Source organism: Rattus rattus, chromosome 9 (genome assembly GCF_011064425.1).
Source record: "Rattus rattus isolate New Zealand chromosome 9, Rrattus_CSIRO_v1, whole genome shotgun sequence".
Taxonomy (NCBI): domain Eukaryota; kingdom Metazoa; phylum Chordata; class Mammalia; order Rodentia; family Muridae; genus Rattus; species Rattus rattus.
Window position 1 is genome coordinate 78,223,794 of NC_046162.1, and position 16,911 is coordinate 78,240,704.

The window sequence follows — 16,911 nt, forward strand, 5'->3', positions numbered from 1 at the left end:
CTTGCCCTCCTCAACCACAGGAACATCATTACTCTGTCTGCCCACAGCATCTGGAAGGCAGAAACGTCTGAGGTGGCTAGGTACCTGCTGTGTGCTGAGTGGCAGAGCTTTGAGGATTTGCCTAGAAGAGACAGCCCGAGCTATTTGAAGTTAACTGAAATGAATCTGAAGTTTGAAATGTATGCAGATCCCAAAATTGATGTTTTTACACGCGAAGATGATTCTACGTCTTGCAAATGAGCTCTCCTTCCTAGCTCGGATCATGAAAGAGGAGTTGAAGAGAGGTTCATAATATGGTTCCAATTCCTATTCAGCCTTTGCTCCTGGGTCGTGTGTGTGTGTGTGTGTGTGTGTGTGTGTGTGTGTGTGTGTGTGTGTGTGCGCGCGTGCGTGCGTGTAGGGGTATATAAAAATGAAAGGGCACAAGGGCCTCAGGTTAGATGATTTTTCATACCCTGAAAACCCCTGAGGGACAGCTGCAAAGGGCAAGAAGAATTAGCGCTAAAGCGCTCAGGTCTCAGACTCAGCTCCAGAACCTTCTACCTTGAGAGCTTTGCCCCGCCCCTCTTGGGCTTTCTGGCTAAGACCTCGAGGAAGTGCTTCTCCAAGCCTTGGTCACTGATCGAACAGGAGCCACAGAATTCTGCTGCTAAGATGAAATTGTTTAATATTGGCCAGGAACTCAGAACCACATTTGAAAGAGTTCTCTGAGAATAAGAATCACATATTTTGGAATGGGAGTTTCCCTTCTGTCTCCCGCTTTGGAACATTTTATTTGCGACTCGCGTTGCGAGATAATATGTAATACAACGGAAGCAAATCAAACTTGGATTCAAATCCAGCCTTTGTTGATTTCTTAGCCTTAAAGTTCATTCTAACCTTCTTGGTTTCTCATAGAATTGACGAACAACTGTGTCTTGATTTTGTGTTGGGTAGGCATGGGATGAAACAGTGGGGTTTTCCCTCCGTTATAGGAGTGATTGCTTAGCATACACAAAGCCCAGTGGGGTGTCACCACTGGTACCAAACAGAGCAGACCTCCTGGCTCACACATGGAATCTCATCACAGTTATAGAAGCGGGAAAAATCAAAAGTTCGAGGTCATCCTTGACTACATATCTAATTCAGAGGCCAATCTTAGCTACGAAAGACACAACCTTAATCAGAAGAAGAAAAAAAGAAGAAGAAGAAGAAGAAGAAGAAGAAGAGGAGGAAGAGGAAGAGGAAGAGGAAGAGGAAGAGGAAGAGGAAGAGGAAGAGGAAGAGGAGGAGGAGGAGGAGGAGGAGGAGGAGGAGGAGGGAGGAGGAGGAGGGGGGAGGAGGAAGGGGAGGAGGAGGAGGAGGAAGAAGGAGGAAGGAGGAGGAGGAGGAGGAGGAGGAGGAGGAGGAGAAGGAGGAGGAGAAGAAGAAGAAGAAGAAGAAGAAGAAGAAGAAGAAGAAGAAGAAGAAGAAGAAGAAGAAGAAGAAGAAGAAGAAGAAAAAATTACATGCAAGACAGAATCTACTTATAGTCAAGTCAACAAAATATAATAACTATAAATTAGTAATCAAAATATAATTCTTTTTTGTTAGCTTTGTTTTGTTTCCTCTTTCCTATTCTCTAAGCTGCCGTGCCCCAAACCAAAATATAAGCTTGATTTCCTCTAACTTGGATTAAACTAATCTGCCAGTCCCCTGGATTTGTGTGTTCAATTTCTATGGCTCTATTCATTCAAATGGTCAGAGTTTATGTCCCATTGTCTGAGAACACGTATGTTACTATAGAGATCAAACAAGAGGTCCAATGACACTTCCACAATTTTATTTTCAATTTTTATTTAGAAATAATAAAATAAGACATAATATATAAAAAATATATACAACCCATGGTTTGTGCAGTACAATAGGAAGACTTTAGATACAAAAAGATGGCAAATGGGAAAAAAAATAATAACTATCGTGATTGTCAAAGGCTAGGAACGTTCAACTCGCCAGAGCCCAGAGCTGAAACCTAACATTCTCAGGAAAGAAACTCTAGTTTGCTGAAGGTTGTGGGAGGGGATATGGTAATGCAACACTTTTATACCTTCCACCTTGACATCAGAGTGATAAGGAGCTTAACCCACCCCTCGAGATGAGCATTTTGTTTTTATGGGGTGGCCGATTGTAAGTTAAAAGCTGGCGTTTGTTATCCACAAGGGGAAGATCTTTGGGGAACCAAGGTCATCAGAGACACATCGAGATTTGGGGAGGGAAGCTATAGGGAGAAAGGAAGTGAAAGAAAAGGGATGATGCATCAACAGAACAGGAAAGGAGTCAAACAAACTTCTCTAGGGATTTAGAAATGACTACAGTGCTATATGACATTCTAAAAATGTCTGATTCAAGTATACTCTTAGAGGGATAGAAAACTATTCCTTTCTCAATAATCAAAATAGAATTCAGTTTGTCTACCTTTTTATTTAAAAATAGAATAACCAGGAATCTATTCCTCCCCCCTTCCAAAAAAATATAATGCCCACTCAGATATGGGCAAACATTCTTTAAAAGGGAATACATCCTAGAGGGATTTGCTCGCAGCGCAGAAGCAACTGGCACCTGGGGACGAACCCCAGATGTTCAAGGTGAGTCCCCCCATCTGCATACTAGTGGCAGGTGTGTGCACTAGTCCTGGAGGCCCAGTCGATAAAGACAGAGATTCTGAAGGTACAAATGCAGGGAGAGATGCCATGCATTACCTATGTCTTGGCTCTTGGCAGAACACAACAGAAAGCTGTTTAAAGCTTGTAACTATTAAGATGCTAATAACTACAAAGAGCTCTCAAAGGAACAGTCCATGCTGAAATAAATAACAGAAGAAACATACTGAATCGAACCTCAAAAGGCTGGTAGTCTCAGCTAAAACCATGCTAACCGGTAGCATTATAGGTGCTAGCTATCAGAACTCACTGCGGGTAGTTATACCTCTTAGGGTACTTTTTTTTTTTCCTTTACAGACTTATATTTACATTTGGCTTTAAATATGAAAATATCTGATAAACTTTATAAAATGTACACTTTAAAAATGTAGCTCCTGCAAAAAAATTTTCTTGGAAAACAAAAAGAAAAACGAACGAACGAACGAACGAAAACAAACGAACGAAAAACAAACCTATGCACCAGAAATTTTAGATGTTTTTTTCTTGTTAAGCAACAAATTGAAAGATTCCCCTCACACTTTCCTTGTCTCTGTACCCACCCCACCCCCTTTTTCCAATGACTTGTCTTTTTAAGTGGTTAGCGCTATGTGTTTGGGGTCAGTCTGGGTTGTCACCCCTCCCCCCCCACTCTCTACTGCACCTTCATTTGATTTACATTCCACTGAATACTCTTTGGTTTGATGACTTTCCTTTGCAAATCACCTTAATAGCAGCATCTGAAGCCTTCCATATAGCCTCACACTGTCCAAAGCCAGTCTGTTTTCTCTTCTGTGACTCCCCCCTGTCCCCAACCCCACCGACTCTTTTAAGCAACTTGCAACCTTGCCTTCAAACCTGGATGGACAATAAGAACCACTTTCTCAGCACTTCTCCCTTGATTTCCAGAACGCCAACAGTTTTCAAATCCATTGACTTAGACAGTTGGAAACAGCAGAAACTGTCACTGTTTCTTACAGGCACTGCATCCAGACACGGAGGCTCACAAGCCACAGACCGACACAAACAACAACTGAAATGAAATACATGATTCTAGAACAAAGCTGATTGTTAATGGCATATTAGGGTGTAATACCATTAGAGAGTTGATTTTTGAGACGCCAACTGAAAGGGAAAATTAGCAGCCCTAGGGTTTATAAGTAGAGGACATTAAAAACCAAGAGAAAGGGAGGGAGAATTGCATTACTGAGCTAGAGTGGGGGTGGCGAGAGACGCTTCTATAAAGGCAGGTGAATAGATAGAAGAGGCCTCTAGAAAATAGCATGTCCTTAGCAACCTGCTCTGAGACTTTTCCAAGAGACAATGACCAGCTCACATAAATCATTAGCATTTACAGAGAGAGAAATAACCCTTTAAACTCTTAACTCATTAGCTTATAATTATGTTCTTTTATATGGCTCACTAAGACCTAAAATACTGAAACAGTCCCTCTTATCATCTATCATGAAAAAAGCAACTTTCCTCTCCCCCCCTGTAAAGTGGATAGTCACATTGAAGTGGCTCGAGTTCTCTCTCTCTCTCTCTCTCTCTCTCTCTCTCTCTCTCTCTCTCTCTGCAGAGACCTCAAAAGGACAAGCCTAGAGGCCAGACATCTTTCTTAATGTGACACTGAGCTAGAAATGTCCTGGCAGTCAAGGCTATGACTCAGCTGCAAAATTTGAAATCTGTTCATCTTCGCTGCTGGGTGACTGGAGGGTGCCAGGTTACCAACAAAGTTCAACCAAGATCTGATCTTATGGAATAAACTTTGGAATGTGCAAAGAAAGAAAAGCTCAGAAAAGTCCAAGCAACTCTCTCTCTCTCTCTCTCTCTCTCTCTCTCTCTCTCTCTCTCTCTCTCTCTCTCTCTGTCTCTCTTCCCCCCCCTCTTGGAGTACATTAGCTTGACTAGCACTACCTATCAGGGAAAGAAAGATTTGTATAGTGCATATGTAATTATGACCCTTGCTTCCCTCTTGCCCCCCCCCCAAATAAGAAAGATGCACAAAAGGACAGACTTGAAAAACACACTACATTGATCAGACTTTGGTGTTCTTTTCAGACTGTAGTACAAAATGAATTGACTGTTCCACATCTTCCAAGACAAGCCCATGGGGCTTTGTTTCTTTTGAAAATATAACCTCCACGTGCAAAAGAAAAAAGAAAGAAAGAAAGAAAGAAAGAAAGAAAGAAAGAAAGAAAGAGTGCATTATCTTTGGTATTCATTTAAGGTTGTCTAACTGAAAATTTGAGATAACCTATTAGCATCCTGGAAAAGAAAACTATAAAACCCAGAGGCTACCATTTGGCTAGTGTTACATAATGTTATTATGTAACGAGAGAGAGAGAGAGAGAGAGAGAGAGAGAGAGAGAGAGAGAGAGAGAGAGAGAGAGAGGAGAGGAGAGATATCAGTTTTAGCAAAGAAATTACTGGCCTCAGAAAATCAGGCTCCCATTTTGGCAGTCAATAGCCAAATACTTGACGCTTTGAAGCACACCGTGCACTTGCGATAATGCTCAACACTGACATTTTAACGTTATGTAAAAGATAAACTACACTGCAACAAAAATACAGTTTGTGTTCATGTAGTTAGCAGCTTTTCAAAAAAAATTAAGGCAGAGTCTTGCCTATGTTATGCCATTAAAATCATCCTTGTTCCCCCTAAAGAGAAGCTATCCAGGTAAGTCATGTACCCAAACTGAGGCTTGCCTGCATATTCAAGTTTTGTAAAAACACAAAACAATACATTAAAAACCCCATAACTTATTCTGCAACAGATATGTGCCTTCGGGTCTCTCGGAGGCCTGCAAAGCGCTTTTTACTTCAGTCATCCAGCTTACAGTCTTTTCTTGAAACCTTTGTGCTAGCCTTAGTCTCTTGTGGCTGCCTGCTTTCACCCACCTCTGGGCCAGTACCACCGTCTGTATAACTGTCTCGGATCTCTGACCAACATCAGACTGTGTAGCGAAGAAGTAAATATTCCAAAGACAGAATCGGCCAGTCATATCTCCGATTCTCGCCTTAAGGGCCTAGGCTCTAGAGGTACGCTCGCCTGGTTGTGGAGATCTATGCCAGGAGGTGAGTCCGTACTTGTGCTCTCTGGAACTCCGTTCTCACTGTCCTCTTCCTCTTTGCTTGTTAGGGCAACTTCATTTTCATAGCAAAATGAATTTGCATTTGAGAGGATGTATTTCTTCTCTGCTAAGTCTCTGGCACTACAAAGGGGAGTGTTAGGTACTTCGTAAGTCTTATGGAATCTTGAATAGTCTACTTTATAGCAATGCTTCTCTTCAAAGAGCACCGGCTCGTAGCGGTGACCCCAGAGAATCTCATTGGCCAGATACGAACTCCGGCATTGCGTTGTCATGGCAGTGGCCTCCACCATGCCTTCCAGGATGACAACGATTTCAAAGTCTGCATTGTCAATGTCCTGCTTACTCAAGTCATATAAAGGGCTGTCTTCGTCTATTTCGTGGACAATAGTGATGGGGGACACTAGAAATATACGGTCGATTCCGCTATCGAAACCAACGTTGATGTCTATCTGGTCCAAGGGGATGTACTCCCCTTCTGAAGTGATCCTAGATTTGAGAAGCTGTGCCCGGACATGAGCTTCCACAAGGTGGCTCTTGCGAAGGTTGCCCACTCTCCACATCAAGCAGAGTTTGCCGTCCCTCATGGCAATCACAGCGTTGTGACTGAAGACCAGCGTCTCATTCCTCTTCTTTGGCTTCGCCATCTTCGCCATGACTGCCCCAATGATGAAGGCGTCGATGATGCAGCCCACGATTGACTGGAATACCACCATGAAGACAGCAATCGGGCACTCGTCTGTAACGCACCTGAAACCATAGCCGATGGTTGTCTGGGTCTCGATGGAGAAGAGGAAGGCAGCAGTGAAGCTGTTGACCTCAGACACACACGCTTTGCTCTCTTTAGAAGCATCCAGATCCCCGTGGAGCAGAGCTATCAACCAAAACACACAGCCAAAGAACAGCCAGGAGAGCACGAATGCGAGGCAGAAGATTACCAGCATCCACCGCCAGCGGATGTCAACACAGGTAGTAAAGATGTCCGCCAGGTACCTCTGTCCTTTCTCTCCCACGTTGATAAACTGAACGTTGCAATGCCCGTCTTTCTTCACAAAGCGGCTCCTGCACTGTTGCCGGGTATGGACTTTACTCTTACCATTCCCGAAGCCATTGGCGACCGCCATGGTGGCCAGCTTCATGCCATCTTCCTCCGAAGAGACGATGCTGTAGCGGTTTGTACGCACACTGCCCATTGCTTCCGCTGTGGACGCCAGTGTTTCTGCTTTAGAAAACAGTCTGAGTTTTTGCAAAACCCTTTGAAGAAACAGTTTTGAATGTTCGGTGAAGACACAGCAAAAAAAAAAAAATTGGTTTTTTCTTTTTTTTTTAATGAGGAGAGATAGATGCTTCCAAGAACCTCGGGGTTCTTTTGACCAGCAGAGCTACCTTAGTAACTCAGCTGACATCCAGAGAACTTGTCCTACAAGAAAAGAGAGCATTCGTTACAAAACAGCCAGACTTAAAGGAGTCCTACTGTCCAAGACACTATCCCTGTCTTAACAAACAGAAAGGAAAAAAAAAAAAAGACACACAAATGTCCTTTAGATTGAATTGTGTGAAGTTCTCTTTCTTCTTATTAATGCTCTTTTAAATTTTTATTTAAAAATCACAGTCCCTTGGCTGGTCATTCTACAAAAATTTCAGTTCCCTTTTCTTCCACTGTTTGTCAGCAGTCTAGAATATTCTATAATTCACATCTATCTTTTAGCTTCTACGCTCTTCCAGCTTCTCAGGGTAATAGAAGAGTCCTTCTGATTCTAAGGTTTGTACCAGCTCTTTACAGTAGGATGTGTCTAGAGAATATTGAATATAAACGGCCTAGGTATTAATCCAGCTATGTGTGTATTAAGGGAGAGTGTCCCAGCCCATGTTGACAAGGTTGACATCACAGTCACACACAGTTTCGTTTTGGTAATAATGTTGGGCAGAAAGTCCTTTGCAACCTTTGAAATAGATCCTAACTTTCCGGATACCGTTGGGGCTTGCTCCATCACTCCACGCACCCAAAGCAGGCAGTGTGCAGAAAAATGCCTGATACCATCTCCCAGAATGCAAGGGACTCTGAACTTGAAGACGCAGATTTGCTCTGGGGGATAGAGAGCCATTCTGTTGCCTAGCAATGCGAGTCCTGAAATTCTCCAGAGATGGGATTGCCATGTGTAATGACAGGGTAGAAAGCAAGCAGCTCTGTGCCCAAGGCCCCAGTCTTTAGCGGATTGAGATAAGGCAGGGGCTCATTTCATGTGGGTCCAAGGCTGTGTGCTCTCAAACAGAGACAACTTTGTAATCAAAGGAGCTCATAAAGGCCAGTCAGCTTACTTTCACTTCTAGTGCGGTTGTTTGCTGTGGGTTCCTATGGAGAAGGCACTCACCTTTACTTAATATGAACAAATAGTACCTCCCAGCTTCCTCCCACTGCTTCATTCTGCCCCCAGGTGAAATTTAGCTACTTGTTCTGACTTTCCTTCTTGACTCAAACAAAACAAAACAAAACAAAACAAAACAAAACAAAACAAAACAAATAAACCCCTCAAAACTCTACATGTCCTCTGTGAGGAGAGAGAGAGAGAGAGAGAGAGAGAGAGAGACAGAGAGAGAGACAGAGAGACAGAGAGAGACAGAGAGAGAGACAGAGAGAAGAGAGAGACAGAGAGAGAGAGAGAGAGAGAGAGAGAGAGAGAGAGAGAGAGAGAGAAGAGAGAGAGAGAGAGAGACAGAGAGAGAGAGACAGAGAGAGAGAGAGAGAGACAGAGAGAAGAGAGAGAGAGAGAGAGAGAGACAGAGAGAGAGAGAGAGACAGAGAGAGAGACAGAGAGAGAGAGGGGGAAAGGAGGAAAGAATGCCTAAGAAAATGTCTAAGGTGTTTTTGTTATGTAATGTGCATTAACCAAGTCCAGCAGTAGCTTGATATTCACATGGCCTAGAACTAAAACTTGAGAATGGTTTCCAACTTTTCAAACCACCGAATCCATGTCCTCTTCTGAAGTGGGACAATGAAAATGATTAGGAATTGGTTGAGACCTTGGTCAGAGTATTCTAGTTTTGATCACCCCTCCCTCCCCGCCCCAAAGCACATAAATACTGCTCAACCAAGAGGACCATTTTCAGCCAAGCTCACATAGAAATGAGGGGCAATGTATACTGTCTTTGGAAATGCCGCATAACTGTCTTCTGTCTTCTCCACCACATCCAGGTTATAATGAAGATGTACCCCACCTTATTTTTCTTGAGATGAGTCATCTGTGAAAGTTTCACCGTGTGTTACATTCTGGCAGCTTTTGACACCTAAATGATGCTGGATTCGAAAATGCCTTTGAATCGCTTTATAAAAAGGAGATCCGGCGCCTTCCCAGACTTCTACCTGCTCCACTGTTTTGCCTACTCTCCCATGAGCAGTGCATTGGACAGAGGGAGAAAGAATCTTATTCCTCAGAGGCCTAGCTCGTAGGCTTGGAAAGAAATAATGTAACAGCGTCTTCAGGAGATTTGGCTTACATAATGTCGCCAAATGTTTCACCAGCACAAAGACAGCAGCAATCGCAGGTGTGCTTTCTCCTTTAAAACTTTGGAATGGGACAGAGGAGTCCCTTCAAAGAATGTGTCTGAGCTCCGATTGACTGTAAATTATTTTACTATAAACCAATGCCAATAAATTCCCTTTGCACTCTTCCAAAGAAGCCTTTCCCTGCATTACCATTAGGGACCATGCACTGACTCTCTCAGATTTTTCCAAACTGACTCCTGCCCCTTTCCACATAAGAACCCTACAACCTTATGACCTCTACAGGCCCAATTAAGGTTTTCCAAATCCTCATCCCTGGGACATCTGTTTGATTTCCACACATCACACAATAGCTGTTTCCTTCGAGTAGCTTTTCCCACTTGGAACCTTTCAAATAGCATGTACTGAGGGGGCTGTCATTGTCTCCTTTCCATTGCTAATGGCTGAATGTGTTCCTCATGCCAGACCATCCTTTTCAGGATTTACCAGTGCTTCCTGGAAAGGGAAAAATAACTGTTCTTTCTTTCTTTTTTTCCTTTCCCTCAAAATGGAAAATTTCACCACTTCCAACACATATGCCCCAAACAGAGTAATGTGTGCCTATGTGCACACATGTGACATATGTCCTCTGACTTTTAGGGAGCTGTTCACAATTGCAAACATCTAGAACCTGCTATGGTCTGGCAAGTTAACTGTCTTTAGAGTGCACTTGTCTTTGCTGTTGACAGATCCACATGTCCTGGTGACGTCAAACAAGCAGAAAGTTCCCTGGCCCTCTCCTCCCTCAGTGGGGATCACCGAAACCTCTCGGAAAAGGCCTTCCATGCAGTATTATTCCAAAGAGATGTTCTGAGAAACAGCTAACTCATAATGTATTCAGCTACTCTTGCCTCCCTGAAGGCTGTCTAGAGATCCAATACTGGATTTGGTAGAGGATATAGAAACGCACCCCCCCCCTTAAAGCACAAATACGTAAGGATCTAGATCTCTACTCCATGGCCATGAATAATCATTTCAGCCAAGCCACGACCAATGAGGTTGAAAGTATTTCTGGGAAATTGAGAGCCTACATGAGCTGCTGTTCATGATAAGACTATTTATAGGCAGATCCAAAATTAAGCATAAGCAATGGAAAAAACAGTTCAGCGTCTCAATCTTAGGTAGATATTAAAGGAGAGAGAGGGAAGATATAGAGGGATATGCAGGGAGAAATGGAAGAAATAATATATATACATACATATACATATATATACATATATAATACATATACATACACATACGTATGAATGAAACACCTCCAGTAGGGTTCATGAAAACCAGATAAAGGTGCTTGGGAAGACTATATGATAATCAGATAATCACAATGTCCCACCAGAGAGTTATTGAATCTCAGAGAGAAAGTACGTTTCTAACTAAAGACAGGACATAGCAGAAGAAAAGGTGCTGGGTGAGAGAAGACCGCTAATGAGTGCTTGGAGCAGCTATTCCCCAGCTGACGCCATGTAGACCAGCCCCAGAGTGCTCTGGGCACAAGTTGCTATGTGAGTCCTATGGCTGCAGAGCAACCTCTGTGAGGCTCAGTAAACAGAAAGGAGGGGGAAGGACAAGTGCACGGGGTGGGGGGGCGGTGAGACACCCATTTATATCTGTGTGAGTGCTGTCTCTAACGTTGACACACAGCCCTGTTTGTGGCAACTCAAAGCACGTGTCCATGCCGAGGGCAGCTTGTGTCTAGTAAATAAGAATTTACATCTTTTATTAAACGTTTTAAAAGGGTACAACCATTCAGGGAAAGATGGGTGGGGTGGGGGTGGGCAAGCTTCTAAACTACTCAGAATTCAAAGAAGGCCACCTAACCAGAGGGTTTTGATAAGGAGTGTGTGAAAGATACTGACTGCTTTGTTTGTTTGTTTAAGTAATTTCACAGAGGTACAAAACAAGATCCTTTACAGATATCAAATATATATATATATATATATATATATATATATATATATTACCACAATGTGGAGTGAGAGGCACAAAACAAATTGAGATGACCTTGACCCTAACTGTCACTGTTCCCCCATACTTGAAGTAACCTATCTCTCCTGGGCATCAGGAAGTGTGTGTGTCTGTGTGTGTGTGTGTGTGTGTGTGTGTGTGTGTGTGTGTGTGTGTGTGTGTATACGTGCATGTGCAGTGAAAATAAAAATAAAAGCCCTGGATGTGAGCAAGACAAGGCAGACAAATGTGGTGATAGCTCCCAGTGCACGTACAGAGCTGGTTTGCAAAAGGGAATATGAGTGTCTATTAATTATTAATAGGAAGGGACAACAAATAATAAAAGGAGATATTAATTCTCTTCTATGTTTAACCAAAACAGGTTTTCAAGCAACGCCTTTATTTCATGACAGGTATCTTCGGAGTCTGCGAAGATCTTTGGAATAGACAGCCTCATCCAAGTCTCCACTGACTGACTGAACTAGACAGACATGCGACAACCCATTTCCTATCTTGGTTTCTCCCTCAACTGTCATAGGAGTACACGTTACGAAGCAGTCTTTTTTTCCTCCTAGAATCAAGTTGCTTCAATCATTGCTTCCCTAAAACCACATCGTCTTCAAACGAGGGATTTACACCATTATTACTAAGAACAGCAAAGTACTTAGGGGAGACTGACAGGATGGGAAAGTTTTGCGGTCTTGAGGCTAAAATCCAACTCCGGCTGCTACTCTTTTTTTTTTTTTTCCCCTTCAGCAAAGGAACTTTGAGACTTGAGATGCTCACTCTCGAATTTTGTGCTGTATTTGTAGCAAGGAAACCCCCCTCCCCAAACACTAAGGATCTAGATTAAGTGCTGAGTCTCTCGGTCAGACCAATCTCTAGCCACCTTCTCTTCCTCCCTCTCGACCGCAATAAGAGGAAGAATCCACGCCAGGCTCACGCTTGACTCTAAACCCAATATCTAGCTACAGCTGGTGCATTGGAAGTTATGAGCACAAACAGATGCTGCAGAGAAATCTGTTTCTATTGCTCAACTCTTCCAAGCGTGTCTCAGTATTTTTAGCTCTGAGGATGTTCTGGTACGCACACAAACTATATAGGCAACGAGCCGGGGCTCCAAAGCTTGCGGGAGGAAAGCAATACAGCGGTCTGACAACTGGACACCTCCGGAGCTGCCGGAGCTGTGACGGTGGCGCAAGTTCATTGCCCTGGACACACACACACACACAGACAACCGAGAGGAGAACAGGAAGAAAACACAGAAGCCCTTACCTGTTGCTGGCACAGGATCATGGGGACATGGAGTGGAAGTGGGGGTTACAGAAGCATGTAAGATCCAGTGGTTTTTGTGAAAGAGAGTGAGCCGAAGCAAGTGAGAATTCCCAAGACCCTGCTTGCCGGCGCCGGGAAGGCTGCGCGCTGGCCAGGGCTCCAGTGCGCTCTGCGATAGCCTGGAAGCTTTTGAGGCGGTCCCTGTGATAACCGGCCTTGCTGGCTCCGCCCCCTGCCTACTGCTGACCAATCGGAGCGCACCTGACTGCGCTGTCAACCCCGGGAACCGCCACCAGGAGGAGGAGGATCTTTACACCCGCGGCCCCTAGCTCTGCCAGCCTCGGAACCTGCGGTGGCTTCCTCTACCTCCTCCAGCTGCCTAGCCTGGTCTGAGAGTCCAGCTCTGGGCCAAGGAGGAGGAAGTCGCGGCCCAGAGGGGACAGCAACAGGTGGGAAGCTCAGCCGCCCTGCAGCTGCCTAATTGCAGCCTGGCCTTGGGCAAAGCTTCCCACTGGGTTCTCTGAGACCCACACTTCCCGGTTTCTTTCCAAGGCGGAGGCCGGCTGTACGTGTTCAAGTAAGGGCCCGGGAGAGGTGGCAGTGCCTGGGAAAGACGTCTGCAGCAGGGAGGGAATGAATGATCACTGGGGTGCGTGTCCCTCTATCCCTTCTCCAGCCTGTAGGCTGTCGAAACCCACAGAGCATTCAGCTGCAGTTCGCCGATAATCTTTATATTAAACCTGGAAAGGCTCTCCCGGACCCGCACTCAATAGCCAGCGAGATTTAGATGTGCTAGCGATGGCTTGTCTGGCTGAGCTGTTTCTCATCGCGAATGGTGGTGAATTACTTACAAACAAAAAAGCTCCTGGACTTCTCCGGGATATGTGGGGGGCTGGGAGGGAGCCGCTGGTTCCTCTCTCGCCTTGTCCGCCCTCAATCTTTCTCTCCACCACCGCCCGGCACGCTCTGCTCATGTTAAACCAGAACAATTAGAGAGTAATGAATTCTCTGGAACAGCAACTCCTACAGACTCTCATCTCTGCCTTCGCTCCAGCGCCTCCCAGTCCTCCTTCCCAGCAACCAGGCAAGAGTACTGCAGACCTTCAAAAGCCAGCCTCGGTTAGCACCTGCATCCTGACAGTTTATAAATGAATTCCCGAGTGACTGTGTGTACAGCGGGTGCATATTATCTCTGAGTACATTGGGATCATAGCGAAGCTTTGCTTTTAAAAGAACGTGATCCGTTTAGGAGTCTTTTCTTGTTTTATCTTCCACGGCGTTTGCAGTCCGGTTTAATGATTATGCTTCAAGCGCCCCCCAAAGCATCCTGCCTACCTTTCACTTAAACCCCTAAAGACCTCCTTGAGTCACCAAACAACTTCTACAAAGAATTTCGCATTCTCGGTGGTAGGAGCAGGGCGCGCTTTTCTGTGTAGCAGAGTTGAAAGGAACCTTTCTGAGTTACTGCGTGGATACCCGCCTCCTCGTCCCACATCCGCACTTGGCCCCTAGGAGGTGCTGGTGAAATGTGCATAGATTTTCACTTTTGCCTTATGAAGCCTTCCCCCCCCACCCCCTACCCCCCCAGCATGAGCAAGTCACTTAAGGGGCTGTACAGTAGGTCATGCAAGCCCTAGGACTGTTTTGATATCCAAATGGTGTTTCATTTGCTGAGCTGACTATGTCAAGCCCTGATACTGAGGGTCGCCTTTTAAAACCTCTTATAATGGGATATTGTCTCCCCGCAGGGGAGGTCTTCCTTATCATATATTAAGCCATATATTATTTATAAATAGCTTAGAACCCAGGCTGTAGCCTGAAGTGAAAAGAATCCAGCGACAGAAAAAGTAACCCTTCATTAGCCAAGGCATAGAGAACGAGTTAACAGCTCATTTATGTCTTAATTTTTTCCCCCCTGTCTTTCTTCTGGGTTGGGGCTCACTTCATAAGTGGATGGTGAAGAATTTTCCAAACTGTAGGAAGACCCCCACCCCTTTCCCCCATAGGTAAGGCTCTCTGTTTGAAATAGCCCAGCTACCCAGAAAAAGGAAGTGTTTTCTAGTTCACCATTGTTTTATTTTAACAGTCCACTCTCAGGAAAACCAGTAAGCTCCAAGCCAAGACAGCGTCATAGAACGAGAAGGGTCATTAAAGAAACGAGTGCAATACTCTTCGCCTTTGTTCGGCTGTGTACATTTTGCTGTAGAGGCAGATAAAATAATGACTCTAGTCTTTCTGTCAATCATAGACTTTACTCTCAGTCCTCTCCCTGGGACTGAGTGAATGACAGGCCGCAGGGCAGGTATTAGAAGGAGAAAGTTCACAGAAATTAGATTTTTACGAGCAGCTTCCCAGGCTGAGAAGAGGCTTTCCCTTCATTGTTTAGTTTACCAAACACCAAGGATTTAATTTTGACTAAAACGTGTTCAGCATTTGTTAGATTTGCATAGCTTCCCTGTAACTGCACCTTTTAATTAATAAATGGCTTTTTACCCCATCCCTATTAGGAAATCTCTACCGTGCCAAAGTATCAGGGTTGGGATAAATATGCTCTCTTTGGAGCAGTGAGTGATACAGATTGCTCTAGTCGGTCTACCTTTTTTTGGCTGACTTAGGCTTTATTTAGCACGTGAGCACGTGCACACGCACACACACACACACACACACACACACACACACACACACACACACACACACACACGGGGTAGGAGGTAGAGAGCCATTAATTTTTGACACTGTGACAGTTGGCTGTTGGGATCCATCTGTGGATTAAATTTTTCCAAGGAAGCGACAATTGCGCTGTTACTGACTCCCTCCACGGCAACCATCTATAATATTAGCTCCAATATTAGTCAGACTCTGGATGAGAGAGAAGGCTGACTGTGCATGGCCATGTGACGCAGAGAGCACCTGTCTCACTGGAAGCAGAAATCTTCCCTTCACACTTGCCTGAAGGAGGAGAAACACATTCAGACATCCACTGCCCGTATATTTTCAAACTCATAGTCCAGTCACACACACACACACACACACACACACACACACACACACACACACACACAAATCAACAACCTCTAGCAGTTTCATATACTCCACGTTAAGAACCGCTAACTTGCAATAATAATGATAAATTAAATATAAGTGATAGACTATTTGTTTGAGTTGCAATAGAACAAAGCCACCTAAAGTGGCACTCCAAAAGGTCAAATCGACTCTTTATTGGAAATCCCCTTTGTCTTTGAAAATTAATCATTTAATCATTATTACTTACCATTATGATGACAGCTCTATTCTTTATAATGATCTTTATGGATAGACTTTTAAAATACCGACTCAGCACCTAGTCAAAGAAACAATATTTCTTTTCCCCTTCAGAGTTCCTTTTTTTTGCCTTAGATGCCAAACAATTAAACAAAACACTGAAGTGATCCAATGCTGGGGTTGGGAGGGGGAAAAGCCCACAAGAAATATTTTGTCACATTCATTGGCATTGAGGATGCTAGGAACATATGAAAGACAAACTTGTCACCTGACTGTGTTAATGTCCCCATGCCCATGTACCCATGACATCTGACTCTGTGTTTTAATGAATTGCGGGTGTAAGTATGACTTTGGAGTTTCACATCCTCTCTCAGAGGCACTGAAAGAGTGAACTTACTTCCTAAGTATGATCTGTATCTGCTTCACATGGGAGCTGCTTCTCTGTGTCTCGAATACCTGGAAACATAGTATCTTCTGCCCTGGCTTTTTTACAGGACTGAAACCCGGTTGGTTGAAGAATATTTTCTCAGAACTGTACAGCTCTCTGACTGTCTCGCTCACACTCCGAACCTACCTCCCATGTAGTTCGCTTTGCTCCGTTTATGCTACTGCAAATACTTTCCATATACTTGACTACGCCCACCCCACTGGTAGGTGGACTTACAAAACACATTATTGTCTCATTTTTTCTCGCTATTCCGGCCACGTGGCACACAGCCAAGTGTGTAAGTGTGTAAGTGTGTCTCCACAAAAGTCAATTCCCTGATGAAATGAAACAGAGACATAGAAATTATTTTTTTACTTTGTTTTTGTTTTTTGTTTGTTTGTTTGTTTGTTTTTTAACAAAAATGGCTTACATAGTGGCTCCGGGTTACGGTTTGAATTTGCAATGTCCTCTACAGAGCATATGCAGAAACCATTGTCCTTAGTTAGTCGTAGGGGACATTTTAGAAGGTGGGACTTCGTTGGGACTTCGTTGTCACGGAAAGTGTCTTCTTTACCTGCCCCTCCCCCATCTCTTTGCCTCTGTTTATTTCCACCATCAGATAAGTAGACTGTGGGCACAGGTTCTTGGTGCTGTTGTGTCCCACGTCACCCTGAATCCGGAATCACGAGGCAAGCACGGTGGAGGGAGACCACGAGG

General features: G+C 44.2%; 1 protein-coding gene across 1 annotated transcript; it reads right to left on the bottom strand.

Annotated features, from left to right (window-relative positions):
* Window positions 1–1,804: 1,804 nt before the first annotated feature.
* Window positions 1,805–12,674, bottom strand: Kcnj2 (potassium inwardly rectifying channel subfamily J member 2). Its single transcript, XM_032913369.1, has 2 exons — window positions 12,507–12,674; window positions 1,805–7,166 (listed from the first exon to the last, which is right to left on the bottom strand). The coding sequence occupies exon 2, from the start codon at window positions 6,937–6,939 to the stop codon at window positions 5,656–5,658; it is 1,284 nt and encodes a 427-aa protein (XP_032769260.1). The 5' UTR covers window positions 6,940–7,166; window positions 12,507–12,674; the 3' UTR covers window positions 1,805–5,655.
* Window positions 12,675–16,911: the final 4,237 nt, after the last annotated feature.

Excerpts from the sequence above, each read along its gene's own strand:
- Kcnj2 (XM_032913369.1), bottom strand. The coding sequence starts at position 6,939 with ATGGGCAGTGTGCGTACAAACCGCTACAGCATCGTCTCTTCGGAGGAA.